Here is a 17017-nt window from a genome sequence, read left to right on the forward strand (position 1 = left end):
AAGTCTTTTTCTAGGTTTTTTTAATGCAATATTATTAATAATTTTCTTATAATCAATTTCTCCTAATAAGTCTTTCTCAATTAAAAATATAACTAATCCATTTAACCTTTCTTGAAACATTGTTGATCTTACATAAAATTTTATCAATTTTAATTTTGAAATTTATTTCCACTAAAGCAATGATAACATGAGTTATTTATCATAATTCTACAAGCACTATAGGCATTTGGAGCCCGCAAGGGATGACTGAGTTGATTGGTGTGAGTGGTTTTCCACATGGGAGACCTAGGATCCATTCCCCTACTGGCAGCCTCCTCAACCAGAGCTCGTCGCACCGAGCTTGCCTAGTGTGATTTACATTTTTCCTGGATACTATTTTCCTTGACACTTTTAATTCAGAAAATAAATCTAAATCATCAATATCGGATTGATTATTATGCTTTAAGGAACATTCAAGATTATGCCAATATTTAAAATTGAATCATCTAGTGATCTCAGTTTGATATTCATTTTAAATGTGATTTCCTTGGCAGAAATCATACCAGTTGCAAACCTTTTTTTTTTCTATATTTGTTAAAGAAAGAAATCAAACATTTTCACTTCAATTTTTTCTTTAAAAAACTTATATATAGCCTATTAGGTATAATAAAAAATGAGCTCCCAAACCTAAAGCAATTGCTTTACTTGCTTTAGGGAAGGACTGCCTCAATAATACTAATCATGGTAAACTAATTTAGTATAAACACAAAGTGTGAGTAAGTTTTTTATACTTATAAGTATGTTCTTCTTGTGCGTATAACTTATAGCGGTTTTGTAATTTTCTAACATTAGCGGTTGTCATTTAATCCTTAATATCCTCAGCCGGTACCTGATCTCCTTATTTGCATCAGTCCACTCCAATGGACAAAAAGAAGTACAATAACAATGTGATGACATGACAAACTTATTAAAAGACAAGAAATTTCGCTTAAAGCAATGAGAATAAGTGTATTGCAATTGTCAATTTTTTTGACATATTTCGTGAGTTCCTATGATTGTTTTTCCCTTTAGATTTTTGAAATCTACGTTGTCCTCATTAGTCTCTTAAGTGACACGTCCCTAATATAATGTTGGTATACAAGGAGTTTGCACTCTTATAAATTTCTCATACATGCACCTATTCATAACAACTCAATAATCCCATCATTTTGAGTGCTTTCTTTGTTAACCTCAAAACATAATACTATGATATTTAGGTGTAATGTTAGTGTCATCTTTCTTGTTTTGCTCTCAATTTGGGTTATTATTGAAGGTCGTAGTATCTCTCAATTCTTGACCGAAGAATCGGAAGGAACCATATGGGCTGTCTTAGTTGCTGGCTCTAATGGCTGGGAAAATTATAGGCATCAGGTTATCATCCTAATTTTTTTTTATGTTGCCTAATATATTTTTATAATGTAAGTTCTGCAATTCTTTGTAAACTTAATAATAGCCTTGACGATAGTTAGATGTATAACAACTATTGACACTTCTTGTATGAGTATACCTAATTAAAGTAATCCCGGATAGAATTTCTATCTTGTGTCATACAAATTCAATATTCAATTCGTACCATATTCTTCTATTTCTCTTTCCCTTCACTATAAATCTATATATATATTAAAGCAAGAAAGTTCCCATATATAATTGACACTATGGTTAAGCCAAGTGGCAAACTAATAAATATCAATAGTATACGATAACTTTATTCTATATTTGACTATTTTAGTTAAATACAAATTATATATATATATATATATATATACGGAATTTGAATTAAAAGATAATTTTGAATTTATAGATAAAGTTCTAAAATTCGAATTTGAATTAAAAATAAAATTTATCTTTTTTTATCATGTTATCATACTTAATGATCATATGCAACCATGTTAGGAACATTTTTTTATTTATAATTATTTAAATATTACTTCGCCTCTAGCAAAAAAAAAACTACTCCATATAACTATAAAACTTTTTCACATTTAAAATTCTATAAGTATAGTTCTTTGAAAAACTGTAGCTGATTTGAATAAAACGATTTTTTTTAAAATAAATATAATATATAGGGTACACGTCTATGTTTATCTAAATAACAAAAAAGAGTTTACAAAACCAAATAAAAGTTTACTTACATATATAATAAAGTAAATATACATACTGGAGAAAGAAACATCATAAAATCAGTCAATATTAAAATAAAAGTTGTTTCTTTTTTCTTCTGAAGAATATTTGTTTGAAGAGTCAATTTGTATAAATGGACATCAAACAAATAACAAAACTTTGGTTATACAATTGCTATCATTAATTTCAATTTAGCACATTTAAGGAATTGAAGGGTATAAGCTGAAACCCCTTCATTTAGCTGTAGTCAAGCCAATATTGTAAGGGTATAATATTTTTTTCGTTGAAGAATATTAGTTTTGAATCATTAGATTATGTGAAAGGATTTATTTCAAACTCAACAAGAGATAAATTGGTTTCTAATTGATAGTTTCTATAGCGACTTTTAAGTGTAACAAAGAGTATATATAAAGAAAAAATTGGTATGACGTGAAATATTTTTTTTAAATGTAAACAAATTATTTCAAAAAAACTCTTTACTTTTTTTAATTCAAAAATAATAAAAAGATAATATATTTTTGAACATTAGTAGAGAGTTTTAAAATTATTATAATAGAAGTTATATCATGGATAAACTGAAAAAATCGAAATCTTACGGAATATTTACATAATATTAGGCCATATTTATTATTTACTTTTTATAGCTAATATAAATAGATGATATACCGACAACACACGATTATACACATATTATATATGAATTATATATAAATTATACATCATTCAATTTTTTAATTTAAGTGGTCGGGTGAGCACCTATTAAGCTGATTAGATAAAACCAAAAGAAAAATATAAAATAATTTCAACCAAAGACTAAAAATATAATTAAAGTTCATGTGTAGACAACTTTTATTAAAACTCATCCTTTTATAGAGAAATAAATTAATTTTTTGTAATAAAAGAAATAATGACATAAAAAATAAGATAAAATAAAATAATTATTAATGAAAAAAATGTTAGAAAGATCTAAAAACGAAAAATAAAAGATGACAACAAATTTCTTCTTATGTTTCATCTTTATTGAGTATAAAAAATTTGAAAGTTAATCTCATCGATTTCAAATATTTTTTTGCAACTCAAATACATAGATTATAAGATAAGAATATCTTAGAATATTGTTTTTTTAATTTACATTATGTGTCGTTTTTAAAAAATTACTACTAACAAACTCATATGATATTCGAATTTGAATTGGAATGCAATTTGAGTAGTTTTCATTGAGGTTGAGCCAAGTATGGTGTCGAAAAATAAACTACTTGATAATTTTAAGACAATATATGCAATATTTTATAATAATAATAAACTAATTTAACATTTAATGATTCAAAGAACAAAATTTTTGTACATATAGGGTATTACAAATTCAAATTCTGGGGCTAGAGATATCGATAAACTTAAAGTGGAGTCATACTAAAATAAATCCGGCCAAAGAATTATTTAAATTTTTAGATAGCTGATTAAAGTGGATTTTAAATTATGGATAATATCTTCACTTGCATCATTATAAATATAATCATTATTATAATATATATATATATATATATATATATATATATATATATATATATATATATATATATATATATATAAAGTTTTAGAAATTAAAATTTCAAAATATTTTTTGAAAGATAAAATCATACCATAGAAGTGTTCAAGTCGTAGTATAAGAGTCACGTCGTAATCAAAGAATCGTTTATATCGTATCAGCCTTTGTGCTTTGCCATAAATATGAGTTATTATTTCACTTTGTGGCTATTTTTAGGTTCCAATGATACCTATGAAAATAGTGCAAAAATAAAATTATCACTACGAGAATTGAGAAAATGTTAGTCTTTTTTCATGTAGTATTTCTTAATTAATATCTGACGATTATCTATAATTATTTAGAAAGTTTAAATATTAAGGTTATTTACATATAATTCAAATAACTCAGATATTTAACATGGTTAATGTCAAATATCAAAATGGAGTAAAAGAATTCATTAGGTAAAGAATTTTTATATTTTTAGATAGCCAACTAAAATGAGTTTTGAATTAAAAATAATATTTTTAATTACATTATTATTGAAAAATAATATTTTAGAAACTGAAATTTTAAGAAAGAAATATTTTTTAAGAGATATCAACACACCAAATAAGATGTCAAGTAGTAATAAAAGAGTTAAGTCTTATCCAAAGAGTCATTCATTGTCTTAACATTTGATTGTTTTGCCATAAATATGAGTTATTATTTTGCTTCCTGACTATTTTTAGGATCCAATGATACCGGCAAGAATGGTATCAAAAAAGAAAAATAGAAGAAATGGTTAATTTTTTTCATGTAGTTAATATCCAATAATTATCTATATTTACTGAAAAAGTGTAAATTTTAAGATTATTTACATACAATCCAAATAACTTAAATATTTGACATGATTAGTGTCCGCGCATCCGCGCGGGTACCAATACTAGTTATAGAAAAAAACATATTTTAATTGCTCAATAAGTGGTAACAGCACATTGCACATAGATGCAAAAAGAATCTTATTGTTTAAATACTTAACGTTAGGTTCTGTCCTTTGATTATTGATTTGATTATTGATTCTCTAATGCGCTACTAAAATTTGTTGTGCATTTTATAACTCTAAACTATTTTTTAATTAATCCTAATTTCAGACAATTTTAAAATTCTTACATTTCTGTATAGCAAGCAAGTTGAAAAATACCCATGTCTTGAATAAACGTTGTCACAAATAAGGTAAATTAGAAATATTTGCAGTATTAGAAAATATAACGATAAACTTTAATAACCTAAATCTCAATGGAGATTCGTTTGCAATTAGCCTTAACTTAAAAGATAAAACAACAGAAACAAATGGATAAAAGAACTTCTCACAGAAAAGAAAAAAAGGGTTACACCATCACGCCAGTCCTGGTTTAGCCCTAAATAATATTTAACTGATATAGATTATGGTGTACATTTCTTTTACAATATAACATTATTCAAAAAACATCTACAGTTTACACCATAAAATGTAAAATTTATAACCTTAAAAATAAGACATATTACCTGCTATAACAATTAAAGACACGTGATTGTATAAAAAAATCTTTACGACTCTTTCAAATTTGAAAATATAAGTTGTGGTTGACATCAATTTTTAAATACTCTTTTTAACTTCAATTTGAAATACTATCAGCCTTCAACCATCCTACCCCTTTTTTCTTAATAAACTTTAGGCAGCTAAATTTTAATTGAAAGATCAAACACAGAACGAAAGGACCTAAAGAATTTCTCACAAAACAAAACAAAGAAAAATGTAAATCAAAATAAAAAGGGAAAGCAAAACATTATAGTCAGTGACTCAAAGAAATGCTGGCGGATTCTTCAAAATTCATATGGGTTGGAGCAACATAAATATAATATGTAAATCGAAATAAAAAGGGAAAGTCACTGACTCACTGGTAGCTATAATACAATCCTATTCCTCCCGTACACATCTGACCAACATATTACATAGCTGGTCTGAGCAATGTTATTCCTTACATATTTTCTTTCAGGCTGATGTATGTCACGCTTACCAATTACTAAAGGATGGAGGTCTAAAAGATGAAAACATCATCGTATTCATGTACGATGATATTGCTAACAATAGAGAGAACCCCAGACCTGGAGTCATTATCAATAACCCACATGGCCATGATGTTTACAAAGGTGTCCCCAAGGTTTGTTTTTTGTTCTTTCTGAGTTCAATTCCTTGAAAATTTTATTTCAAGATTATAGTGTTTGGTTATTTTTCTTGATGGAGGCAGGATTATGTGCTTGAAGATGTTAATGCTAACAACTTTTACAATGTTATCCTTGGAAACAAAAGCGCTGTAGTTGGGGGCAGTGGGAAAGTAGTGAACAGTGGTCCAAATGACCATATCTTCATCTATTATACTGATCATGGTGGCCCTGGTGTGGTTTGTAAGTAGCCTCGATCTCCGTATTCTGCGTAACTTTTGTTTAGTCTTATGTTTTCACATTTTTTGAGTTATGATTATATATGTCACACTCTTAGGAGAAAGGGTTCTTGATTGCCAAGTGAATGTTAATGCTAACCATTTGGTGATTCTCTCCTGGTTTTTATTATACTTTGGAACTGATCAGAATCATGCTTTTACTTTTATCAGCGATGCCAAGTGGAGAAGATGTTTACGCTAATGATCTGATTGATATGTTGAAAAAGAAGCATGCTTCAGGGACATATGACAGACTGGTAACTTGCTTGTTTTATTTTTTCAGGCTTTCTTTTCCTTGGCACAAGTTTTGATCAGTAAAATTTTGAAGTCTATAGTTTCCATCTTTAGGTGTTTTACTTAGAAGCTTGTGAGTCCGGAAGCATGTTTGATGGTCTTCTTCCTGAAGGTCTAGACATATATGTCATGACTGCATCAGAACCTAATGAAGATAGTTGGGCGACGTATTGTGGTGAGGGTACTCCTGATGATCCCTGCTTGGTTGAGTGTCCCCCTCCCGAGTTTCAGGGTGTGTGCTTGGGAGATTTGTACAGTGTTGCTTGGATGGAAGATAGGTATAAACAATTTTTTGTCACCTCCTTTTTGTTAGTCAATGAGCAAAAAGTGAGTCGATGCATTTTATCGATTTTAGGCTTCTTCCCATATGATCTAGTTTGTTAAAAAGCCGATATATTTTGAGTATATCATGATCTGTCAATACCAAAATTATAAGCTTGTCACATTGTTAGGAACGACTACGCCAAATACAGATTCTTGTATATATTTTCTTCGATAATTCTAGAATGAAGTTTAAAAGATGAATTTTATACTTAGAAGATGACTTATGTCAAACTAATAACTGTTTGCACTTGTGAACAGCGATGTAACAGATCGAGATGCTGACAGTGTGCAAGGGCAGCATAGCCGAGTAAGAGTTTGTTCTGTTGTGGACAAATATTGTACTATATGCTTTAAGAAATTTGTTCAAAAAAATAGAAGAGCAATTGTTAATGCTTCAGATCCTATATGCTACATCTATGCTTTTTTTCACTTCTAATGGAAGCTTTATGATTTCATTTTGTCACTCAGGTTGCAAATAGAACTGCAACCAACATAGCATTTGGTGGCTATGGCTCCCATGTCACAGAATACGGTGATATAGTGGTGAGCTTTGATCGACTTTCCACATATATGGGTGAAGCTTCCACAAACCACAGTCATGCCTCTGTGAATGCCATGTCATTCTCGACATCATCAAAGAGTGTGGATCAGCGCAGTGCTGAACTTTTCTATTTGTTCACCAAAGTATGTTTCTACCTCTTTTTGCAGCACAATTGATAGACTTCTTTTTCTTACACCACACGATTTCTATTCATTTTTTTCTGAATGTTTGCAGCACCAAAATGCCCCTGAAGGCTCTGATGAGAAATTCAAAGCTCATGCGAGACTTACTGAAGCTATATCACAGAGAACTCAAGTGGACAACAATGTAAAACATCTTGGGGAGCTTCTTTTTGGTGTTGAAAAAGGTAATGAGATACTACACAGTGTTCGACCTGCTGGACAACCACTTGTTGACAGCTGGGATTGCCTTAAGTCCTACGTAAGTATTTAACTTGGCGATAAAAGCAAGATTCTTTGTGGTACTTCAGTTCAATCTTTGTATTTTTTGTTCTTTTAATGAGAATGAGAATATATGACTACTCTATTCTTGCGAATAGGTCAAGATATTTGAGGCACATTGTGGAAGATTAACCTCGTATGGAAAGAAACACATACGTGGTATAGCCAACATCTGCAACGCTGGAATTGCGAGTGAACAAATGGCTGCTACATCTGCACAAGCATGTTCAAGTTAGTAGGGGGTACACTTGGCAAAAGGATATAATGTATGTTTAGCCAGTTTGTGTCATGGCTGCAAAATTTCACTTTTAGTAGATAGCTACACTCCGAATAACGCTGCTTAGAAGCAGAAATTTGCCCGGTTTCCATGTACTAAAGCTTTACTTTATCAATAATGAAGCATTTTGACCTTTTTATTTGTTCACCAAGTCTTGTTCAATATCAGTTATGTCTTCTATTTTGAATAGACATGGTTAATTAGCTTATAAAGAACAAGTTATGCAAGCAAAAAGAGAAAGAAGACAGATTACCATAAAGAAAAAAAGGATTCTGATGCAATAACATTTTTCCCTCTATCATTGTTGTAACATTTCGATCATCCTTTTCAAGAAATACTGCAGGGTTTCTTTTATAGGTTAGATGCTTTTACTTTTTTGGTAGAACCTAAGAACCTGATTTTGTTTGTACATAACATAGTTAGATTTTTGGGGCTGGAGTATCATATATGTTGGGAATAAATCCCCACAGTAATAATATTTACGATAATAAATGCGAAATAATAATATAGCAGTGAGATACGGTAATCAACAAGAATAAAAGAGTGACAATGACACCAAGATTTTTACGTGGAAAACCCTTCTGAATAAGGGAAAAAAAACCACGACCCCGAGAGGAGCAACTGATATCACTATAGTAAGGAATTTTACACTTTGTAGGTCGGAGGTAAATACTCCAAAGACCACTACAACACTCAAAAGAAATAACCCTCTTTTGATATTCCCACCTCACTACAATATCGCTCACTCTCTATTTTCCTCACAGACTATTTTCTTATACCCTGTCTGTGAAACCTCACTCTTTCTTTCTCTCTTTGTTGGTGTGAAGAAATGAGAGTTGAAGCTCTCCTTTTATAGCCAAAGATTTACTCTCCAAGAATGCTATAGGAGAATTGTTAATTCTCCTCCACAAATTTAGCCTTTGGTTCCAAGTCTCTCTGTCAACCTATCTATAGGAAAATGCCTATTTCACTTGTTCTTTATTTGTTTTAACAATGGGTTGGACCCCACAATCTTCCCCTCCAGACCCATTCACCGGAAGGAGGTAACACTGGGGTTGCTAGTTTGAGTGCATACAGACAAGTTCTTTGCATAACTCGAACTTGTCTCTTGGTACCACCTTGGTCAGCATATCCGAAGAATTCTCACTTGTATGGATCTTCTTGACCTGCATAGATCCACTATCTTTTCTCGAATCCAGTGATATCTCACGTCGATATGCTTTATCCTTGCATGATACATGGTGTTTTTGCTCAAGTCTATTGCACTTTGACTGTCGCAATAGACTGTATATACCTTCTGGTGCAATCCAAGTTCTTGAAAAAACCGTTTTAGCCATACTATCTCCTTGCTAGCTTCAGTAGCGGCAATATACTTTGCTTCAGTTGAAGAGAGTGCGACACACTTCTGCAACTTCGACTGCCAGGATATAGCTCCCTCTGAAAAAGTAAACAAGTATCATGTAGTAGATTTACGATTATCAAGATCACCTGCCATATCAGCATCCGTGTAGCCCTTCAAGATTGGATCAGATCCTCCAAAACACAAGCAATCTCCTGTGGAACCTCTTAGATACTTCCCAATGTTCTTTTCCAGGATTTTCAAGAAACCTACTAACAATACTAACGGCATGAGCAATATCAGGTCTGGTGCATACCATTGCATACATCAAGCTTCCGACTGCTGAAGAATAAGGAACTCTAGCCATGTTCCCTTTCTCCTCCCCTGTTGTAGGACACATCTTCTTGCTCAACTTCAGATGACCAGCAAGAGGTGTGCTGACTGGTTTAGCATTTTTCATGTTGAAGCGTTCCAGTACACGTTCAATGTACTTCTCCTGAGATAGCCACAACTTTCTGCTTGTTCGCTCTCGAACTATCTTCATCCCCAAAATTTGTTGTGCTGGGCCCAAGTCATTCATGTCAAATGACTTGGACAAATCTTTCTTCAACTTTGCAATCAACTCCTTGTCTTGTCCTACAATCAACATGCCATCCATATACAACAACAATATAATAAAGTTGTTATCAGAAAATCTTTTGAAGTATACACATGGATCAGAATATGTCTTTATGTAAGTTTGACTTTTTATGAATGAGTCAAACTTCTTGTACCACTGCCTTTGTGCCTGCTTCAACCCATAAAGACTCTTATTCAGTTTGCACACCATGTGTTTCCTTTCAGCTAATTCAAATCCTTCTGGCTGCTCCATATAGATCTCCTCTTCCAAATCTCCATAAAGAAATGCAATTTTCACATCCAACTGCTCCACTTCAAGATCTAGGCTAGCTGTTAAGCTCAAGATTGTACGAATAGAATCTTGACAACAAGTGAGAAAATTTCATCAAAATCAATACATTTCTTCTGTTCGAAGCCTTTAACCACCAATCGAGCTTTGTATCTAACCAGCTTGCCCTTTCTATCTTTCTTGAGTTTAAAGACCCATTTACATTTCAGTGGTCTTTTACCCTTTGGAAGTTCAACCAGCTTGTACGTGCCATTTTTCTGTAGAGATTCCTCTCTTCTTGAATAGCTTTCATCCACTGGTTCTTTTCTGGATGGAACAACACCTCCTTAAGACTTTCTGGCTCCCCCCATCACTGATGAGGACATACTCCGTGGAAGGGTACCTACATGACTCTACCCTTGGCCTCTCTGATCTCCTCAGAGGTTGAGGTTGTTCTTCTTCCTTAGTGGGATACTCCATGTCACGACCCAAACCGAAGGACCGTGACGGGCACCCGGTGCCTTACTTAATCGAGTACCAATATAACATATCTTTCTTATTATACTATCTTGAGTAAATGAGCCAGAAACCTGTCATGAGATAACAAAAATAAAACGTAAGGGAATACTCAACATATGACGACCCAACATGATATACAAACTTATACATGTGACATATTGGCCTATAAGGCCGACATGACCATTTGTAAACTCAACACATAGTCCAACAAGGCCATACAAGTATCCATAAACCTGACATCTGTCTACAAGCCTCTAAGAGTATATAAAATCATAAAGGTCGGGACAGGACCCACCATACCAATCAATACATATCCAAAGCATACTGACCAAATAGGCAACTCCGGAGCAAGTGGAGTGCACCAACACCTCTGCTGAGCTGATAGCCTACTAGGAAGATTGTCAACCTATCAATCGAGACCTGCGGGCATGAAACGCAACGTCCCCAGGCAAAAGGGACGTCAGTACAAATAAAGTACCGAGTATGTAAGACAAGAAAGCATAAACAAGAACATTAATGTAAAAAGAGATAGAGGAGATACAATGTGTAACATCTGAGTGCCTCTGGGGGATACTGTCATGAAATGAATAATACATATATATACATAAACTTTTAAAAATACATATATATACATAAACTTTTAAAAACATACGCCTCTGTAGGCATCATCATCATCATATCGTACCCGGCCTCAAAGAGGACTCGGTAAAAATGTACCCTGCCATCATAAGGCTCGCTAGAATCGTACCCGGGCATGTGGAGCTCGATAAACCCAACTAATCAGTGGTTGCACAATAGGTGTCGTACCCGGCCTACTATAGCGCAGCTCGGTAGAGTAAAATAGATACTATATATAATGCATGCTAGACTCATGGAATCACATTCTAAACCTTTTGGAGTGACTTAAGGTCGTTGCACCTTCGATTAACATTATGGACATCATACCATCAATATGAGCTTCTATAGGATTCAAGGATCATACATACTTGCTTAAAATAACTTTATAAGGAAAGAACAACATGGACAACCTTAGTTTCTAGGAGTAGATCCATTATGAAATAGCGTATTCATTTCACTTTAGATCATGCCAAAAGAAAGAGGGAAGTGCCTTAATATACTTAACCATGGTGAGTCCTTAATACCTTTCAAGCTACTCTTCAAACAACTCAACTCAATCTACCATTGCATAAGGAGATTCAAAATCAGTGTTGAATAAAGGCCAAGTCTACAACTTAAACTTGTAGCTCGTTTATATAAATTTGGGCAGCATCTCCCCTGTAACAAGAGCCTCCTCCAATATCATATACCAACAACAATTACCAGAGAAATCCAGCAATACATAATTATCAATAACAAGACACCATAAAACAACAACAAGTCATAACTATTTTACGACGAGCGACAAGCTCCAATTGGAATTCATATACCCCATATCATCCCTTATAGACTTTTTACTTTAACTTAATAGTATCATTAACATGATAATGAAGCCATTCATCAATGATTCCATCCTTATACCATATATCCATAACAAAGAAAATGATCCACAACTCCAATTATTCTTAATTAGCAACTTTATTCACTAGTTCATGTCTAGTTCATCCATTTAACTTAACCAATGCCAAGATAACCTTAAAAACCTGTAGGAACACAATATAATTACCTCATACAATAGATTCAAGTCGAAATCCATATTATATTTAGCTTACAACAACCCAATACACCCCAATCAATTCATATCCAAAACGACGACTATAGTAGTGTCAAACATAACGATTAATCTATGATTTTGCCATTATGTGGTGTTTCTCCACACCATTTATCCTCCAAAAACTCCATTTAATAGAAACAAAATAGACATCCCAAAAGCTACACGAAACAGCCCAAAAATAGTCCATTACAAGTCAAATAACTCGAACTCACGGCTTTCAATCACCGTCCCGTGAGTTCTAACTATTATGAAATCAATTAATCAACCTTCCTTGATATTTAAGATCTTAAAACCAGAAATTAGGAATTTTTATTAACTTCAAAATACCTTCTAAACTCAAACTATAAAGAAAAAAAAAGTGATATAGCGATACTTACGTCGCACAGATCATTTTGATGTTATTGCTACTTGATTTCGTGCCACGGATGATAGTATCATTGAAATTCTTATTTGGTCATGCTCTCTGGAAATATGCAGAAAGAGACAAGATAAAGAAGATAAATCTCCATTTTGTTGAAAAGTCAAAAGATGCTACTTGGCACCCTATAATTGGCTCGTCTTCCAACGCTTATAACTTTTTATCAGGGTGTCGTATGAGCAAACGGTTAAGAGAGTTGGAAACTAAATTCCAAGACCTTCAATTTGGTATATAATATGTCCCAAAAAACATCATATAGCACACGAAATATATTTCTCAAAAAACTCAGTTACAAAGCAAATCCTTAGTCGATTTTTCCGCAACATAGATCCGATTTTTCTCAAACTTTATACTTCATATACAAACATCATATATAGTCATATCATGACTTTAAACTCATTTAAATCATGGTTAACAAGTATCATATTCATCTTAACTTACTTAACACTTCGGCAAACCTTTCTTATCCTTGTAGAAGGATTTCATCCTTTTTGAGTTTACATTAAATAATCCTATAATGATAGTAACGTCTGAAGTACGGGGTGTAACAACATGTACCCTTATAAACATTTATCCTTGAATATTAACTCTCAAAGGCTTGCAAAAAAAAATATGGGACGTAAAATCACTTTATATACTTTCCAAAAGGATCTCATTTCTGAGCTTACATCAACGGACTTACGACGTACTTTCACGTACAAAAACATGGGTTGTAACACTCCACTTGCTCGACATCATCAGCAAGTTGCTCCCCCTGCTCAGTAACCTCACCAATACTTTCTACACTTGTGGGATAGTTTGAAGCATAAGGAATGGTAACAAGGTTAGGGATTATACCATTCTTTGTCTTTTCTGACTGATCATCTACAGCTCCAACTTCACTTTCTCGGAAGATTACATCTCTGCTTATAATGACCTTCTTCGTTACAGGATCCCACAATCTGTACCCGAACTCTTCATCTCCGTATCCGATGAATATGCAGGGAATGGATCTATCATCCAGCTTTGTTCTCTGCTTCTTTGGTACATGTGCAAAAGCTTTGCAACCGAACACCTTTAGATGTGAGTAGGACACCTCCTTGTTAGTTCAAACTCTCTCTAGGATGTCAAACTCCAATGGAACTGATGGACTCCTATTGATCAGGTAACAGGCTGTCTGAACTATTTTACCCCAGAATGACTTAGGTAGTTTAGCCATTCTGAGCATGCTTCTCGACTTCTCAACAATGGTGCGGTTCATCCTCTCGGCGACACCATTGTGCTGTAGGGTTCTATGAACTATCTTTTCATGTCTGATCTTATGACTTGAACATTACTCTTCATATTCCCTTGAAGTGTACTCACCTCCATTGTCACTTCAGAGGCGCTTTAACTTTCGACCTGTCTCCCTTTCCACCAGCAGCATGAAACTTTTGGAAAACTTGAAACACCTGATCTTTGGTTTTCAAGATATAAACCCACAATTTACGTGAAACATCATCAATAAAAGTAATAAAATATTTGTTACCGCTCATCGATTCAATTTCCATTGGACCACAAACATCAGAATATACTAAATTAAGCATATTCAATTTTCTTTCAGACGATGTCTGAAATGAGACTCTATGTTGCTTACAAAATAAATAATAGTCATAAAGTTTTACTGTTGTTCCTTTGGCAAAAGAGATGAGTGATTTCCTGGCAAGAATCTTCAATCCCTTCTTGCTCATATGACCCATTCTTTTGTGCCACAAATCTGCAGAAAATCTCATCTTGTGCCGCGTTCAATTCACCTCGACATAGTTCTGCGTTTGTCTTGTACAACGTGCCGCAAGCAACTCCCTTTTCAATCACCAATGATCCCTTGGTGAGTCTCCACTTCTGATTTGCAAAATAGTTCTCGTACCCATCTCGGTCCAAAGCAATTCCCGAGATCAAGTTGATCCGCAAATCAGGTACATGTCGTACGTCCTTTAGAACCAATGTGCATCCGACATTTGTCTTGATACAAATGTCACCAATTCCCACAATCATTGAGTAACTTGTGTTACCCATTCTCATAGTGCCGAAATCACCTGCTACATATCTGTAAAAAAAATCTCTTACCGGTGTGGCATGGTAAGATGTCACTATTTCAACCACCCATTCCGACTCTGGACCTGTCAAGTGCATGCATTCTTCTTCGTCATTTATGAAGAGAACAACATTATCATTATTTTGCACCATGGTGGTTGTGTTGTCGTTATTCTTCTGGCTACTGCTTTCACTTTTGCCCTTCCTTAGATTTGGGTAGTCTCTTTTGAAGTGACCTGGTTGATCGCAATTGTAGCAATTTCTGGCTTATGACTTGGATCGGTTCCTGGACTTCCCGCGAGCTCTAGATTTACCATAATTGCTTGAACTCCTTTGATAACTCCTGCCTCTACCTTATGTGATGAGAGCCTGTCCTTGATTTTTAGGCTTCTTTCTCATCTTCTCATTGAGTAGAAGAGTCGATGTGACGTCTTTCAACTCAATGGTAGTCTTTCCGTGCAGGATGGTTGTTGCCAAATTATCGTACGAAGATGGCAACGAGTTCAACAGCAAGATGGCTTTATCTTCTTCCTCGATTTTCACTCCGAGGTTGGCAAGCTGTGTGATAAGTCCGTTAAACACATTTAAATGTGACGAAAAATTCATACCTTCACCCATGTGTAAGGCGTATAACTGCTTCTTCAAGTACAATTTATTTGTCAGCGTCTTGGACATGTATAGGCTTTCCAACCTTGTCCAAATACCACATGCGGTGTCTTCATCAATGATGTTATTTACCACATCATCTGATAAGTGCAACCTGATTGCACTAGCAGCTTTTTCATCCAAGTCAACCTAATCCTCAGCTTTCATGGTATCAGGCTTTTTGGCATCAGCATCTAGTACCTTGTGTAGTCCTTGTTGAATGAGCAGATCCTTCATCCTTCTTTGTCATGTTGAGAAACTGCTATCTTCGTTGAATTTTGCTACCTCGTACTTTACTCCGGACATTTTTTTTTACCGAGTATAGTACTACCGACAATGAATAGTATTTTTATGAACGAGCAGAACCTGTGCTCTAATACCAGTTGTTAGGAATAAATCCCCATAGTACTAATATTTACGGTAATAAAAGCGGAATAATAATATAGCAGTGAGATACAGTAATCAACAAGAATAAAAGAGTGACAATGACACCAAGATTTTTACGTGGAAAACCCTTTTGAATAAGGGAAAAAAAAATACGATCCCAAGAGGAGAAACTGATATCACTATATTAAGAAATTTTACACTTTGTAGGCCCGAGTAAAATACTGCAAAGGCTACTACAACACTCAAAAAAAATAACCCTCTTTTGATATTCCACCTCACTACAATATCGTTCACACTCTGTATTTTTCCCACAGACCATTTTTTATACCATGTCTGTGATGCCTCACTCTTTCTTTATCTCTTTGTTGGTGTGTTTAAAAAAGTGAAAGAGCTCTCCTTTTATAGGAGAAATTATGTAGCCTCCAAGAATGCTGCAGGAGAATTGTTAATTCTCCTCCACAAATTTAACCTTCGGCTCCAAGTCTCTTTGCCAACCTATCTATAGGCACATGCCTATTTCACTTGTTATTTATTTGTTTTAACAATGGGTTGGACCCACAATATATATGCAATATAAGCAGAGCTCTTCTTGCAAACCAGATTATTGATTGGGGCGAATTAGCAGACCGTGACTCGGTGTGAAGCCACATTTCTTATCTTAAGAAAATATTTGTAGTATATTATGCTTCTCTCTGTTTTAACCATCTTAAATCTTTGAGAGAGACGAACGTTGATTTTGTTAATTTGGAAAGGACTATTGAAGGGACTTTCATGCAGTAATAGAAAAAGAAGCTCTTATTGCAACCTTCAATATGATTTACGATTGATGTTTAGCTTAAAGTATATATATTTCTATGTATATCGCCTCATATTTTACTTTTGTTTTGTGAATTTGGGATGTTAAATGCTATAATTTATGTTAATTTGAAGTGTTTTTATGTGTAGGAATGATTCGGGAGCAATTGGGGGCGAAACGCGCAAGATTTGAGCCAAAACGAACAAAACCGGACGAATGAAGCATTTGGGCGCCACAGGCAACG

At 33.8% G+C, this 17017-nt stretch overlaps 1 protein-coding gene across 1 annotated transcript; it reads left to right on the forward strand.

Annotated features, from left to right (window-relative positions):
- The first annotated feature begins 1152 nt into the window (after positions 1 to 1152).
- LOC107809845 (vacuolar-processing enzyme-like) lies at positions 1153 to 8167 on the forward strand. The gene is made up of 9 exons (XM_016634538.2): positions 1153 to 1389; positions 5680 to 5844; positions 5932 to 6088; positions 6295 to 6380; positions 6472 to 6695; positions 7000 to 7048; positions 7210 to 7425; positions 7517 to 7723; positions 7842 to 8167. Exons 1-9 carry the CDS (start codon positions 1225 to 1227, stop codon positions 7977 to 7979), a joined length of 1407 nt encoding a protein of 468 aa, XP_016490024.2. The 5' UTR covers positions 1153 to 1224; the 3' UTR covers positions 7980 to 8167.
- Positions 8168 to 17017: the final 8850 nt, after the last annotated feature.

Source organism: Nicotiana tabacum, chromosome 1, assembly GCF_000715075.1.
Source record: "Nicotiana tabacum cultivar K326 chromosome 1, ASM71507v2, whole genome shotgun sequence".
Lineage (NCBI taxonomy): Eukaryota > Viridiplantae > Streptophyta > Magnoliopsida > Solanales > Solanaceae > Nicotiana > Nicotiana tabacum.